The 16866-nt window shown below is 41.0% G+C and overlaps 1 protein-coding gene across 5 annotated transcripts in view; it reads right to left on the bottom strand.

The window, feature by feature from the left end:
• The window catches only part of tulp4a (TUB like protein 4a), a 29199-nt gene extending 12969 nt beyond the window's left edge, over positions 1-16230 (bottom strand). The window contains exons 1-4 of one of the 5 annotated variants that reach the window (XM_037086277.1): positions 16086-16230; positions 13903-14871; positions 1326-1454; positions 155-316 (exon numbers count right to left, since the gene is read on the bottom strand). In XM_037086277.1, the coding sequence (XP_036942172.1) occupies positions 155-316; positions 1326-1454; positions 13903-14154 (543 nt within the window). In that variant the 5' untranslated portion in view covers positions 14155-14871; positions 16086-16230. The other 4 variants (XM_037086276.1, XM_037086279.1, XM_037086278.1 and 1 more) reach the window with 4 other exon arrangements.
• Positions 16231-16866: the final 636 nt, after the last annotated feature.

Raw genomic sequence — 16866 nt, 5'->3', positions numbered from 1 at the left:
TGATTGACAAGCCCACATACTAAAAGTGGCAAATGAAAACCTCAAACTTCTACATTCATCAGCATTTAAAAGGCTAGCACAGTGCTAGGCATAGACATTGTAGCCATCACAATTCTGTGGTGTGGGTGCGTGGACACGTGTGTGTGCGCGTTACCTGCTGGTCATCGGGCGTCCAGATACCACAGGTGATCTGGCTTTCCAGGTTGATCTCGGAGGACCAGTGTCTCTGCCCGCTGACCGATCCCACCAGGACAAAGCCATCACGGTAGGAGATGAGAGCTTGTGTGCCATCATGGGACCAGGTAAAGTCACTCACCTACAGGGCAGCAGACAAATGATATAAAGATCTAATAACATAATCCAAAGAGAATCTCTAATAAACTGAATCTGAGTCCAGGAAGTTTCTAAAGATTAATTTTCATGATAGAAAATAGATTATATTTTGGTTTTAGACTACTGGTCAGACAATGCAATTTAATGAAGCCACCTTGGGCTGAGGGGCAGTATAATAGACATGCCCATAAATTCCAGGTATTTTATAGACAAAATTATCAAGTATCACACTAATCATTAACTGTATCCTATAGTAAACATTGTAAAATCCAACATCTGCCCAATCAGCAAGCATCATGAGACACTGGTCTTAATTAACAATGTTAAAGTGTTTCAGGCACCTGGTATGCTCACTTGCAGTAGTCTAATGAAGCAAAGTCATTTCAAAGTACGTCCTCTAGGGGCCAGTGGTGAGACATTTACACTTGTAGATTTAAACACACAGCCTCTTGCACTGTTGATAGCAAAGGAGCCTGCCTCAGCTATAATAATGATGCCCTCTGCTAATGTCAGTATAAATTAATACACTTGTACTTGAAATAAAACATTAACCTGGAGGGACAAGAGCAGGGGCACTTTTAGTTTTTAAATTGTATAGACAATATATTTAAAGAGTGAGGTTATTGTTTGCTGTTTAGACAGTCATCTGCTCACTAAATTGATCACAAAAGAGTAGATGGCATCAGGATGTGTCAGACTCATCAGATGACAGTGATTGACTGATGAGGTCTGCTCATTGTAAGCATGCTTTGGAGTTATTATTCAAATCAGCATGTGCACTTTTAAGTGAGATGTTCAAGACAAATGTCTCAGACAGTTACAATATGGTGCAAGAAAAACTCTCCATACAGGTTCAAGGTGTTTCTACTAGCTTATTCATATGCACACCATTATTTCTGAGCACGTTTTTTCATCCTCTGTCATGTGAAAAGTGACATCACAAAAGTAAAAATGCAGTTCGGTTTCTAATTTAATTGTGCAATGTATTTTACCTGCGCTCCACGGTCATTGACCAGCTCCACAGACCATCGACCTTCATACTGGATCCAAACAAAGATCCCTCCATCTGTATCACAGGTGGCCAGTTTCTGAAAGGGCTCATTCCACCGCACCAAGACCACCTTACAAGACAGAGGAATAGAAATAAAAGGAAGAATGGGATGATTAGAATGGCGGTCCTTCGTCCTCATGACTGTATTTTCATTTAGATAAGCAAATCATCTCAGTACAGATTGCTTAATTCTTTGAATGCCATATCACACACAACACAGTGGCCTTCCTGTGACACGGCTTTGTCTTCTTGACTACAACAGATAAAACGTGATGATCAAAAACAGTGCCTTGACAGAGAAACCTTTATAAAGATTCTGAACTCTTTGCCTGCACACTCACAGCAAGTTGCTCTTCACTGGAGCGTTGGCTGAAATGCCTAAAATGCACAAAGTAAAATTCAAGATCCCACATTTTGATGATCTAAATTTAGCATCGAACCAGATGAAAATACATCACAAAGTGGGTTAACCTCATTTTGAAAAATTCACAAAGGAGCTGTTAATATCCTACATTACAGACAAAAAGATTCAATTATTCTGTCTTTTATCAGAGTGTTGTACAGTCATACCACACTTCTCTTCAGAGACGGACATTTCTGAGTGTTCTGTATGTTTTGATTCAAAGGTTCCCATTTAAATTTTACAGAAAGTATTCATTTTCCCCCCAAATCTGAATAAAAAGGGACCCAGATGCATGAACACCCCTACAGAAAACATCTTTTGGTTTAAATATCAAACATAAAGTAAACTGTACAGCCTCTTACGACTGTGCCTCATAGATGCATGGGTTTCTGCATTTACCCAGAGGTCAGTGGAAACAGAGATGGATCCTGATTATCCTTAAAAAATGAATTGCAGAGGAAGAAGGTGCGGATCAATGACAAAGAGCAGCTAGATCAAACTATTCAGTGTCACCCATCTTAAGAGATCTCCATAAAGCCCCCTCCTCTGTTTCTGTCTCTATCTGTCAGGTCTTCTGTAGCGTGAGTCAGCCTTTTCCCAGAGGAATAATCCTAAGCAGGGAGCAGTTCTGCTCTCGTCAAGCAAAGCACGTGGGCTGTACACGCTCAAATACACACACACACACACACACACAACACAGGGCTGGTTTTAGTGGGGCTTACGCTCTCTAAGTGCAAGTCCAACAGATCAGTGGCTGAAAGTTGGATAAGCCAGCCAGATTTTTCCTGTTTTTTTTCCCCCAAACAACAACATCCCCTCCACGCAGTACAACAGGTGTCATTGAAGTAAACAATCATTCTGGCTCCAGCAATATACTCTACAACATCCTCTTATGTCAATGCCACTCGATTGTGACAACTGCATTTACAAATCCATCTCAATATCACCTGTATTAGAACAAGAGATGATTTTGCACGTACATAGTTTTCTTCCACTGGCCTTACAAGATTTGTGCATAACTATTTTTTGAAACGCATATCGTTTGTCAGTGGGATTTATTTCAGTTTCCTATAGAATTGTGATGATGAGGCCTCCAGCTCATGCCAATTTAAAAGTGCCTCTGCCAGCGTCAAAAACCTGTAAACTAAGCAATTCTAAGTCTGCTGTAGGCAGGAAATGCTCCTATAAATACAGTCACAACAGGAGTAAAAGTCATTAAATGTGATACAAGACAGGGTTATCCCAGGGAAACTCACAAAAATGTTTATATGAACACACTATGTTCAGCCCTCCAGCACAATGACTGTACAGTAGGATTCATTGCTCTCCTGGCCCTGCCAGCTTAGCAATAAGGTGTTCCGTGAGCCAGATTTACAGTGTTTTCACTCCCACTCCCAATGGTATAAATCCTTGTGTTACTCTTTTGGTGCGTCTTAACAGGAAAGGGGACACAACAAGACCAAGCCTGTTGCAGGTTTGCAGTTAAGGTCACTGTGTCATCCTGATTGATTTAACCATTTCCACACCCCTTAAAAAAAAAAAAAAAGAAAGGAAAAGAAAAAGCCATCCATGATTCAGGCACAGCAGTCACCTGATGCAGCACTGCTACTTGGTGCAAAGCTGACAAATCTTCGGCAGCAGTACTGTCAACGATAACAATTTCCATGGTCATGTTCATTGGGGGACTAGAATTCTGTCTTGTTACTCCACTTGTGCACTGTCGGCAACCTCCGGTGAGAAAAATTGATTTTCATGATGGTATCATACAACCTCTTTCAGCTCCAGCCAATGCCAGCATGAGGCTTTAGATTAGGTAGGAGTTCCAGTTAGCGTTATTCTAAACATCATTCATAGACTGTATAGAGAAGGGCCAAAAGGAAACACAACAAAAAATGAAATTAGCATAGTGTTAACACATGCTGTGTCTTGCAAGCGTGCACACTTATCTGCAGCCTCATAGAGGTGAGAATAATCTGCGTATGTGTAAATTTAGCTCAGTCTAGAGATTAGTGTGAGCTGGTCAGGAATCCCACGAGGGGGACAGCTGAGCACCTCGCTGTGACACGGCAAACTGGGAGATCAGACATCACATGGAGACAGACAGGATAAGAGTGAGAAGCCACAGGACGGCACAGGGCCGGCGGGCTCATGGACAAAGAAGCCACGTGCACATATGCATACACATAAAGACTTGATAAAATCTTCATTAATTAGCATGTGCTGCATGGTCAAAGACAGGTACTGACAAAATGAATCACTTTGAAAGTGTCTTAACATGTGGGCACAAATCGCCAACTGCAAAGTACCTAAAACTGACATTTTTAAAAATTACAGAGTTGTAGGATGACAACAACGTGGCAGAAGAAGTCAACAGCCTTGTGTTTCCAGGCTTGTTTTTGTCTCAAACAAATGCCTGGTAAGAGGAGAGGAAACTCCCCGTTTCCGATCCCTTTAATTCGGTCATTTGGCCAGTGTGCCGCCATTGACAACTTCTGCCTGGGTAGTTGGCATCGTCTTCACTCCTGCAGTCAATGTCTTGCTGTTGTCATTGCAGCTCTGGCCTCTTGCTGGGACTCAGAGACTGGGAGCTAAGCTGACCCCAGCAACTTATCTGAGAAGACCAAATCAAATCAAGGGACAGCTTTGGGTTGCATTGGAGTCAGCAGAAGTGAGAGGACACTGTGACAGCGCAGTGTCACTGTGGTGCAGTCGTGAGCACATGGGTCCATGGCAACACAGGCCCCTGGCGCCAAGGACTTTTTTGCAAGAAGGTTATGAATAGGCAGGCAGAACTGGAAGCCATGAACCAGTCTTTCAAGTGCAACTGAAGATCAATTCTTGCTTTATTCAAGTTTTAAATTAAGCAAGAATGTATATCCTAAAGATGATTTAAATAGTTGTCATAGTTGCACTAATAATTTTGTTTATAGCTCAGTTCAATTTGGTATAAAATGTGCCACATGGGAAATTTCACATGAATACAAAACAAGAAATCAAAAGAAAAATCAAAAAAAAAATGAAATAAAGTAACACATAATGGTTAAGACAAAAAGAAAAGGCAATAGTTGGTGGCAAGTGAGTAGGGTAGATGCTCCCCTTCCCCTCTATGTTCTCCCCTGATTTTGGGTTTGACATGATTTTAACTCAGACACAAAACTTGATTAAAGAAAAGCGCCGCACTGATACAAAAGCAAGGAAGCCAGAACGGGCAAAGCAGGGCCGGAGCGATTAGCAGCATGACAGAAAGGGCAATGGGACAAGACCTTTGGCAGAGGTAGAATCTGAAACGTTTACGAGTAGAGCAAGCATGTGATAAAAACTTTATCAATATCTGACAATAGCATTTACATTGGTTATCACTTGGTGTGAGGCAGGGCTCAACAAATAGAAAGTAGCTACAAGCAAAAGTAGCTTTTCTACATCTCTTGGCCTATTGTAGAGACCTAAATATCATTTAAAGTCACTTTTAGATAGCTTTTTAGTCAGCTACGACATGTCCTTCCCTGATTCGCCATGCCCTTATCACGTAACCCTTTTCGGGAAAAGAAGGAAAGACATGATCCTTGACTACCAGCATTAATTTGACATGGGTAACAAATTACATGTGTTGCTGACCTTGGTTTCTATGCAAGCAGCTGTTATGCAGTTAAATTCTGCATTTTATATTGAAACTACTGCCTACGAGCATGAGGCAGACTATTTTCAACTGCACTACATGGAGCGCCACCTTTTAATGAGGCTAGTGGCTTCAAGACGCTTAATGGCTTGATTTTTTTTAATGATACTGATAATAGCAATATGATTTTCCAGATTGTCCCTGAGTTTTAATAGGAGATTTGGTTGAAGGATTGTGACATGCATAAATACATCAGTAACATCACGATGCAACTCGACTATCAACTTGACTATCAGTTTATGTTGATTTTAACAGTTTCTGACATTGTTTTCTGGGCTGTAATAATCTAACAAAATATGAATGCAATGTGTAGAGATTTATCAAACTGACACGTATAAACATGTGTCAGTTTGTGTTAGCAAATACTGAACCTATCTGAAACATTAAGAGCAATCAAAGTGGCACACAGAGTACAAAAAGACATGCAAGGAAGAGCACTCCAGTGCTTGAATTTTTTGTCTTCACATCCGTTTGCTGTGTAGGCTGGAATGAGTTGCTTTTATCCTGCAAATAGCACAACTCTAAAACAATGTGAACCCAAGTGTGCAGATATGTCTGCCTGATCCGACAAACACTGCTCATAACAAAAATAACCTGCACTGTACAGGCCACACTGTCCCTCTTGGAAAGTTTCTAGCAAGCAGAAAAGTACACCTGAATCTGAGGAAGCAGGGGACCTGAGTATTATGCAACATGTCCTCTCCAAGGATGGATTAGCACACTAAAACCATCTCCACTAAGCACATTTGGTGAGACCATTTTAATGCAGTGAATGGGTCCTGTAATCTTCGATCCTGAGCAGAGCTTCTAATGTCAAGAGGTCAGATAAGAGGAGAGAAAAAGACATGTAGAGGCACGGGTGAGGAGATCATGAGAGATGAAGTGGGGGATGGAGAGCTTTGGTTAAGAGGAAGGAAACAAGATCGCGGACAACAGATTAGTGTCTGGACACACGTGGTGATGGAAGCTGAGGTAGGTGACACTGAGGAAAACTGTGAGGCAGTAATGCAGCATGGCCCATTAAAAGTTATGACTTTACTCCAACTTTATTCAGCTAGTACTGCAGGAAAAAATTATTATTATTATTATGGTCGCCATTAAGTCATCCAGTATCTCTTCCTTGATTGTTGCCTTTTTAAATGTGCTGTGCAGGTCTCAGATCAGTGATGGTTCTTGTACAAACCCTCTATGAGAGCTATTAAATGATATATTTATAAGACTTGGGCAAGAACACAAAAACGTCATACAGACAGAAGAACATGGTGGGGTTATCTGAGAAAGAGATTATTTCCCTCTGATCTATCAGTTTCAGCATTAGTAGACGAGTGCAAAGACGCCATGAAGTTCGAAGGTCAAGAAGTTTTCAGAGGCCTGAAACAATTGACAAACAAAAAACACTCGAGTCATTTGAGCAGGATGCAAAAACTGGAGTATTACTTACAATTTACAGTTCTAGTCACACTGACTCAACTGAACCTTCTGTGGAGAGAATTCAAATGTTCCTCAGTTCTATATTGATGTATTAAATAAACCAGCACTTATCATCATCACTATACTACTAAGTAAAAACATCTGATCAGACACAGATCAGTATGAGCCCAAGTAGGCCACAGAGGCACAAAGAAGCTGCAAGAACCTGTCAGTTCAACTTAGATGGTGAGTTGGTAAACATGAGCTTGGTGTCCTGGGGTCACCAGTCTCGGCTGGATTAGGGCCTCAGACAATTGTCCATGTTTGCCTTACCGAAGAGCCTGGATCTGGCCTCAAAGGGAAAACCAACAGGTGAGAATCCACCCATAACACTCATGGGACTGTTAGTGAGGTGTGTATAAACTGGGTGTACCTGATTTGCCATGTTGGTGTTGTCCCTAGAACATCATAATTAATGTTGCACCAGGCTAGGAAAGTCAGCAACAACAGCAAGCCGTCATGTCTGTGTGGTTTAAGTAAAGGGCATTCACTTGTACTCCATTTGGAACATATTATCATACTGTTCGCTTAATATTTTCACACCAATTCCAGTTTTTGTCACCGTTTGGTTAGGTTTATGAAAACATGGTTTGACATACACGCTCTGAAGACTGTAAACAATGTCAGAATGGATAACTTTTCCCATGGGCTTATTTCCCCGAGTGCAGAGCTATGGCATAACAAAAACATGATGGATGAGTTGCAGTGATAGTCCTGGAGCAACAATACTTATGATGTTCCAGGACAACACCAACAGGACAACACCAGATTGCACATTTGAACTGTTTCAGCAGTCCAAAACATGTTTTCATCCTTTCAGCTACAACAATTCGTAAACACAATGACATTGGCTGAGGACTTTATCAGGATGCTTATTTTCAGCAAACAAAGTGAAAACACCCCCCCTTGATACTGCCACTTAATGTTCTACTTTGCCTCACAGTGTCCATGCTCAAAAAAAATAGCAGTTGTGCTGTGCTGTCTGACTGTGAGCAACTTACTATAGCAAACATACACTGACAGACCAAAGATGTTGAAGCAATAACAAATCACAACTGGGTAGTTTCACTGCAAACATCAGCATTTCCCTCACATAGTAAAGCATATATGTATGATTCGACTGCAAGACAAATATCACAGCTAGCAGTTGACAGGATTCTGAAGGACAGTTTGCCCAAAACCTGCGCTGCGGCCAACATTTCCTTGTCAACATGTAGACAGTCATTGTCAAGCCAGTCGAGGACATACAGCTCTCATGGAAAATGAATGGACTCCCAGTGACTAGCTGCTCAGTCAGTTCAGCATCTGATCGCACTGTAATGGAAAAAACAAGGAAACAAAAAACAAAAAACACCCGATTGTCAAATGGTGTGTTGATCTATTCTGATGTACGTCCCAGAGGGGTTACTCTGCATCATCACAAGTATAGTCAAATAAAGAGACGCAAAACTCATTGCTTTCATCTATTTTCAACTTGATTTAAGTGAGGTGCAACTGACAAGGCTGCTCCTTAAGTTCAGCAGCTCTGTTTGGATAATGATATAAAAATAGTATCAGGACATTGAAAGCCAGATTTTCTTTCAATACAACATTTTTTTTTTTTACTTGTCAGCTTGATTTATTTTTAGTCTAAAAAGACTGTTACTCAAGCAAACATATTTAATCTGTGTTTTAACACAAAGCTGTTGTCACATGTCACATCAACTCAATGATCAATCAGCTAAAATCAGTTTAAAATGGACACTAACAAAGTCATCATTTTAGATCAACAAGAAAGGTAAAGAAATAATTAGTCGACTGACAGAAAACTAATCAGCACTTGATCGATCTTTTCAGTCACTGGCAGCAGCTACGCTAATGTGCAGATTTGTTGCTTTTCTATTCATTGTAAACTGAATATCTATAGGTTCTGAATTGCTTATTAGAAAAAAACGATGTGTTAAGATGCTATATTATGGGGCGCCCAAGTAGTTCAGTTGGTAGAGCATGTGACCCATATGCAGAGGCTTTGTCCTCGCTTCAGAGGCCTAGGGATCAAGTCAAACCTGTGCCATTCCTTGCATGTCACCCCCACACCCCATCCCATTTCATCTCATCTCTCATGCTGTCTTGTCAATAAAGACATGAAAAGGCAAACAAAAAATAAACTGCAGAGTGTGAAATATCTCATATCATTCTGATGAGCAATCTGAGCAAAGTGAGGAAAGAAATATTTCACTGAGACAAGGGGGTCCTTGCATTAAACTGGGCTGTCTATGCACTAGAGAGTAAGTAAGTAAGTAAGTAAATAAATAAATAAATAAATAAATAAATAAATAAATAAATAAATAAATATTTATAAATTGGAGCTAGATCACTGGAGAAAACAAAGGGGCTGTGGTATTCCCTTTTGCTCATAGGGTAAAAAAAAATGGACTGTTACACACTCCCACACTGCTGGGTGACATTCTACAAGTTGGGTGGTATTCGGTTTTGGATTGACCTCAGTTCTGAAAAAGGAAAGCGGTGTAGTAACGGAATTTTGGTTTGTAGTTCATCGGCACTGCCCAGTTTTACGTTTGATCAAAGTTTGGTATGGTTCCCCTCACTCGGTACAAGAGATTCAACCTCTCAACCAGACAATACTCTGTGTTCACGGATGCACATGTACTACATGCTGAGCAACAATATATAGTTGATAAAATGAAAAACTAAAATCGAATGACATATTTTGTGTCATCTGTCAAAAAGGTGGGGGCAAACCAGGCAGGCTAACATTGTCTATGTTACCAAAATTGTTGTGATACAAACCTGGTTAAAAATCATCAAACTTCCTGTTTAAGCAACCAGGAACAAAATTAGTTAATTGATAAATTAATATAATTTGTAACTGCAGCCATGAGTAGGACCAATATTTTGACAGGACCATAATAAAGCAATGTAGTCAATGTTGATATGATAATATGATAGCATTATGCTGACCTGACAGTGTGCATTATGGGTCTGAGCATTTCTGCTTAGCAACCAAGCTTCATGAAAAAGAGACTCGTGACACAACTGGAAAAAGACGGTTGTTGGAGACAGAACAAAAGGAGCGAGGCCCCACACACACCCACCCACACACACACCCACACACACACATACACCTTGCTCCCTTTGAAGCTATTACCTTGCAATTATCCCCCACCCTGGCTGAAGGGGAATTAGACACAGAGATGAGGATGAACCATCATCAGAGATGTATTACAGGCCTTGGAACTTCAAAACCTTTTGATAATCAGAAGATCTTGAGAGCCTTTAGATGAAAATAGGTGCTAGTGCAGGACAACAGCTGAGCTTCACCAAAACACAAGATGTTTTTATCCAAAATATTTGTAGTGCCATGAGTGTCAACCTTTTCTATCATGTGCTAGACTCAAGTGTAAATAAACCTCTTATCCAAGCAGAGGCAGTGCAACACTCTACTTGTCTGCCCTCTTCCTCACAGATGTCTGACAGCTTAATATCTGCCCTTTACTTTACTACATTGCCCGTATTGGGCCATGTCCAAAAAACACATCAGTTCAGATGCTCGCTTACATTAAAATGATCACAGGACACTCTGGTCTATACATCAACAGGAATAATGTCCAAACTTACGGATGCTGGCATGAGTATTGATCTTGGCAGGCAGGACTGGACTCCTACAGGATGAGTTCATGTTACATTTTTGTGTGTGTGAGCTCATTCATATCATGCACTGAGCCAATTCATGTGAAAGGACACTCGTCACCGACTACAATTGCTCAATGACGGTGCTGACGTTTTAAAAAGGACAGGACTGTCAGAGGACATGACTTCTTTTACAGCTGAGCACGCAGCTTTTGACGACAAGGAAAGGTTACCCAGATGTATTGACATAGCCCTTTCAAAAATGTAATTAAATAATTAAATAATTTTGGCTTAAGGAGGGTTTTTGCTTCTTCCAAAACGTACTCTAATACAGGACTGAAGAATATACCCAAGCTTTGCTTTATTTCCTCAGTGCTGGACTGTATACTACAAACAGCATTCTCTCCTCTCCTCAACAGAACTCGGATGGCAAATGATGCAAGTGAAGGAACAGATCAGTCATAACTTGACAGAGTTCATTAGTGGTGTGATTTCCACCACTGTCAAAATCCCCAAATTATGCATACGGTGGATGAGTGATGGATTTCGCATTTCCCAAAGCCTTTATTTATTGCTTCATATCAAATCTAGAGTCGAAGTGGAGAGGACAATCTGTCCCACTTTCATCACTGGTGCCGGGGTGAGGTCAGAGGACAGTGTGCAAATGTGAGGCTGCATCTGCGTTTCATGTGAAAAAGCATCTTGAAAGATGCCAAAAAAATGTTTTTAAATAAATCAACCAAATATGTTTATGCTCCAGCACACAATGCTCAAATCACCAAACATTGATGTTTGATGATTTGAGTAACATGGTCAAAAACATTTGGTGAGTAAAGCTCAGATTACTGGGTGAGGGCTGTTCATTTTGGTAGCGTCAAAGGAGAATGGCAACCAAACTTCAAAAGATAAAAAACTAGGGCAGCAGGATTTTGGAAAAAAACAACATTTTGGTTTCCTGCGAAGTATATTGACATTTCCCCAGATAACTTCAATAACTATATTGGGAAATGCATAATCATTTTATTCTGCTTTTATCAATCAAGCTGCAAAAGAGTTGTAGCATGATATGTATGTGTTACTTGCCTTACTAGACATTCCACATCCTGTATATGACTACTGCACATGCACACATTGCAATGTCGATGCTGAAAACATATACTGCGCAGCCCTATATAAAAACATTTCACCTCTGGGAATTAATGGAATGACAGGTGTTGCATCTGCGATTTGACAATATGGATCAAAAAAAAAAAAAAAAGAAAAAAAAAAAGCAAACACTGCTTCAAGTTCCATCACGACTGATTCGAGTAACTTTAATACACAAAAAAATGTGTCATAATAACTTTTCTGCCTATTAAGATGGAATAGGTCAAATGCACATATGAAAAAGTAGGTAAATAACAGTTATATAGGTTTAACCTCTTCCACATGGCATGCACCAGAACAGCAAAATGGAAATTTCAGACCTTGGACCACATTCAAGTGGGCACAGTTAAATGACATTTCTGCTGCGCTTCAGTCACTCTCTGTGGGGATTCATCCACTCTCCCCTCAGCTGCCTTATGGAATGCTGACACGGCACCTTTCTCCATCTGACCAACAGCTACACCCACTAAAGGAGAAAACGCAACCTGTGTGCAATCTCCACTGCCATAATACTGATGGGAATATTCATATACGTGGATGGCGATCAGATCTGATATTACTCTGCTGACGTTTCAATACCACAAGAAATGTGCTCTGTGAGTGAACTGCTGGTGGGAAACTTTGGAGGGTAAAACAATGGTGAGAGATATGAGCATTGCCTGAGTGTGGAGCAGTGATATGCTGTGAAGAAGAACAGCAGGGAGATCTATTGCAGGGAGTTTAAACACAAACCAATAACCGTGTACAGCTCTCACTTACACATTCTTTGCAATGATCCCTCACATGTGACATGCGTAACAGAAGCAGGATATTTTTCAGTGTCGGAAAATACATCATTGTACTAAAACAGACAATTTCGGAGGGAATTTAAACATTTTAGATTACGTTCGATGAAGAAAAAAGAACAGAAAAGAAAATTATGTTGCCGTATATCAGAACACACATACGCTGATACTGACATTTCGCTGGGGCTCTACTCTGCGTCTCACATGAAAAGGATTGAGGTTTTAGCAATCTGTTTGAATCAATAATCAATCATCAAAAGGTATAAATGTATAGAACCTGATGATTTATTTCTTTACAATATAGGGGATGATGAATTAGACGAGATGTGAATGACTAATAGAGGTGTGGAAATTTCTCGATTATAAGATTACAGACATTGAAGATTCTACATCGATGCAGAGACAGTATAATCAAGAGTCTGCAGTTTGTCAATTGTTGATTGTCTGGCCTCAGCTGGACAATAAAATTACATTGCAACGGTGCTCCAATTTTTAAATTTGGGGCAGACGTTAGGCTAATGTTAATTATGTTGGAGTTATATTGTAAGGAGGCAGAGATCATCCGCAAATGTTTTTTTTTTTTTTAATGGACATCTTGCTGCAAATTTTATGAACCTGCTTGGAAGCACAACCTGGACGAGACCAACGTTAGCCATTTTCACCTGAAGCTAATATCTGCATCCACACATAATAACTGTCACAGCAAGCCCAGCTAATCAGCCAAGATCTGAGGAGGCACTGTCAACTTTGCCATCCAACTCTGAGAAGGGTGTGTGCAGCAGAGTCAATAAATGCCTTATCTTAAAGCTGCCATGTGAAAACAATATTATTGTAGAACGTGGAAGGCACTGCAGATTGTAAATGTTTTGTTTATATACTGATAAGATTCAGCTTTTTCTCTGTAGACTGCTCTAGTTCCACTATCGGAAGGACATTCTGAATAAAGTGGAATTTAAAATGATGAAAAAGATGCCATGTGCAGTAATATAGATCACTGAGAATGCCATACACTGAGATGTATCACAGATCACTTTTCATTCAAATCTTTGACAGGTGAATCATAATCGAATAGTGAGGCCAGTTAAAATTCACACTTCTAATGACTCCATATATACATATATAACAATTGATAACAACTGTGAGAAATTGTGCTTTTTCCTAATGGATAATTAATTGTAAACAACTTCTGGGGAGTCAGAAATAACAGCTAAGTTAAAAAGGACAATCAGATAACACTCTGAGTCAGGGGCATCACTTAAAATGGATATGTATGAAATATTTAGATTGATATAAATACTGTCAAGATGCCACACTGAAACTTGAAACAAAGACTTGTGCCAAGATCAGATGATCATTTTTACTAGAGCAGGGAAGATCTAACATGCATCTCCCCAAAAACCCCTCTTACCTCGCTGTTGTGTCCTCTGAGATTAAAGTTCACTCTCTGCGGGGTTGGCCGGTCTCGTCTGCAGTGGCTGGACGTGAACGTGACCCCGACAACTCCTCGTCCGTTCCCGGTAGCGAGCCAGCCCTCCTCGTAGTAGCGCTTCCTGCACACCGGCTTCTCCTTCTCGCTCTTGGGCACCCGGCCTTTCCAAGACAGGCACAGGATGTTCGAGTCGCTGCAGAGGACCGGGCCATGCTCCACGGCGGCGAACATCCCCGCGGATCTCTGCACCCCCCGTGGATAGAATAAAAGTACCCAGACGGAGATCGGGGCTTCTTCTTCGGAGGGGTCGGTGTCGTTACGAGCGCCTCTCCTCCGCTGAGGTTACTGGTTCGGTATCGGGTGTGAGATAGCGACAACGCTGCATAGTACTTTTCTTTTTTGTTTTTCTCTGCTATCTCGGCGATTCGCAATACTGATTAAAAGTTGATCTGTGAAAATGTCTCCAAAAGCACAAATGAGGTCACAAAGCTGTGGACTTTAGCATTGCTGGAGTGGAGATATCACACTAGAAAAAGGCACTCATTCGGGTCATTTTGACTTGTTTGATCACCGTGTTGATGCTGTTTCGATGACAAAGGCAACAGATGAGGGGACTATTTAGAAATCCATCACTGTGGCAGAATCCAAACTCATATCAGCCGATGACCAAACATCCACATTTTTTTTTTTTTTTTTAAAAAAAGGGTAAATCTTTATCTTGTAGACTCATCCGTCCCAGTGCCATCCAGTTGGTAAGGTTTCTGTCCAGTTCAGTGCGTCATCTCTGGGTTCCGCGTCCTCCTCATACGACCCCGGCCGTGTGTGTGAGAGGAGGAGCAGGGACTCCTCTCCATCAGCTGTCAGCCCGCAGGAGAGCCGCTTCTCCCGGTAACGTCATCACGTCAGCCTGTCTGCCTTTAACACCCGCCTCGGGGATCCCATGGATAACTGCTGGATTACAGAAAATAGGATGTTTATATCACGCTGACAAATGAACAACCGTGTTACTGATGAAAAAGCGGTTTAAGATACGGTACAGAAAACGCTCACCTGCCGCCCACAGCCGTCAATTTAAATATTAATGCGCTCGCCTAAAATATCCTCTCACTCACCGCTCCTCATCACTTCATACGAGGACTATCCTGCTCAGCGGAAGGATTTTTAACTAATTGCTGAATTATTTAGCAGAACCATGTATCATTTTTAGCTCGTGTTTTATTATGCTAGACTCGTGTACCAAAGCGGCCTCTCGCGGCTAAACGCTTAAATAAACAGTAAATTAGGTAAAGAACAAAACAATGCGGGGTAAAAAAGAAAAATATTAAAAAGACGAGATACAAGAAAATCACACTGTTACAATGAGAAAACCCAGCGGTCAGACCAGTGGGCAGTTAACGTAGCGTCACGTATAATCGTGATGCTATCTGCTAATAAAGATGACACCCGACTGACAGCTGTTGTTTAAGGATATTTAGATGTTAGTATAAGATATTACAGGATCCAAACACATTCCAATAAAGTATGGACAAGTGTCGACCCAAGAGCACCCAATATATAAAAACACCAAACGAAACACATTGCAATGCTAGTCTAATGCAACGTTCTCGTAAAGAAAGAGCCAGTCATAGTAACGCCACTAACCGACACTCATTTTACCGCTGAAGCCCCTGAGATGATGCCAAAACAGCCCAAAAACACCCATCACCGTGGGCTACCATCTAGCCACAGCTAGCTAGACCCTGGATGTTGTATCAAGCCAGTGAGCTCCGTGGGCTCAGATGAAAACATGTCAGCAGTGGGATTAATCTGTCCTCTTGATTCATCTCCTCTGTCCAGTTAATTCACGAGAATCTAACCGGGAATGCGGCTAACGTCCCCTCCGCGAACAAGTCAGGAGTAGCTAACCGGCTAAGCGAACAGCTAGCTATCTGAACCAGAGCCACCATCAGCGGAGACTGGCTGCGTCCATCCGCCGCTGGCACTCGTCGCTAACAAGCTATGGCTAGCACGCTAGCTCACTGTTTTTAAAAGGTTTAATTTACGTTAGCATGCGGCTATTCGAATTACCCGTAGTTCAAAGGCGTAGAGGACACAGTGGCAGAATAATACCAGACCTATCGTCCACAAAGCCGAAGAACATCAATGGGCAGTGAAGCGCTTACCTCGGCTCAGTACCGCCGCTGCTTCCTCTGCCTGCAGCCTGCTTCTGTACGCTGCCAGGGCCCGAGAGCTGAGTCACGTGACAGACACGTGATCACACCAATTAAATGACCACGGTTCACATCAGTAACCGGAGTGTTTAGACTTTAATCTGATCTTCTTCCAAACGAGGATCAAACGACGTGTTCGTCATTGTACAACTGCAACCTAATCACTTGTTATCACTGGTGTGCCTGAAAAGTAGCAAGCAGTGCTGGAGGAACTATCCAGATCCATGTAAAAGTATCAACAGGCTGCATCAATGTGAATATATCCAATTAGAAGCACAGGTCCTGCATTCAGAGTCTTACATGAGCAATAATATATAGGTATTAGAAACATTCACTTAAAAAAGTACAAGACTGTGGGATAATAAATGTTGTCAACAGTGTCCAAGAGTCATACTTGAGTAAATGTAAAGATATTGTGTTTAATTACCACTTTACTATTTAAAGTGTTTAACATTTAATGTTCTTTTTTCTTACTGTAAAACATCTGTTTAAATCAATACATGTTGCAAATTATCTTGACGGTTTCTTGAATGTTCAAGAAATACTTCAACCCAATTCAATGATAAAAAAAAAACCAACAACAACAACAACAACTGGTGATTGTTAGAATAAGCATAAGAAGAATCACAATAATCACACACCTTTTTTAAAACAACAGAAGTCTTGATATCGACTTTTTCAGGAAAATCCGTGACCTCAACTTTGAGGTCCTAGGTATGGTGAATGTCACAAC

Source organism: Acanthopagrus latus, chromosome 22, assembly GCF_904848185.1.
Source record: "Acanthopagrus latus isolate v.2019 chromosome 22, fAcaLat1.1, whole genome shotgun sequence".
NCBI lineage: Eukaryota > Metazoa > Chordata > Actinopteri > Spariformes > Sparidae > Acanthopagrus > Acanthopagrus latus.
This window is presented reverse-complemented; position numbering and strand designations above follow the sequence as displayed.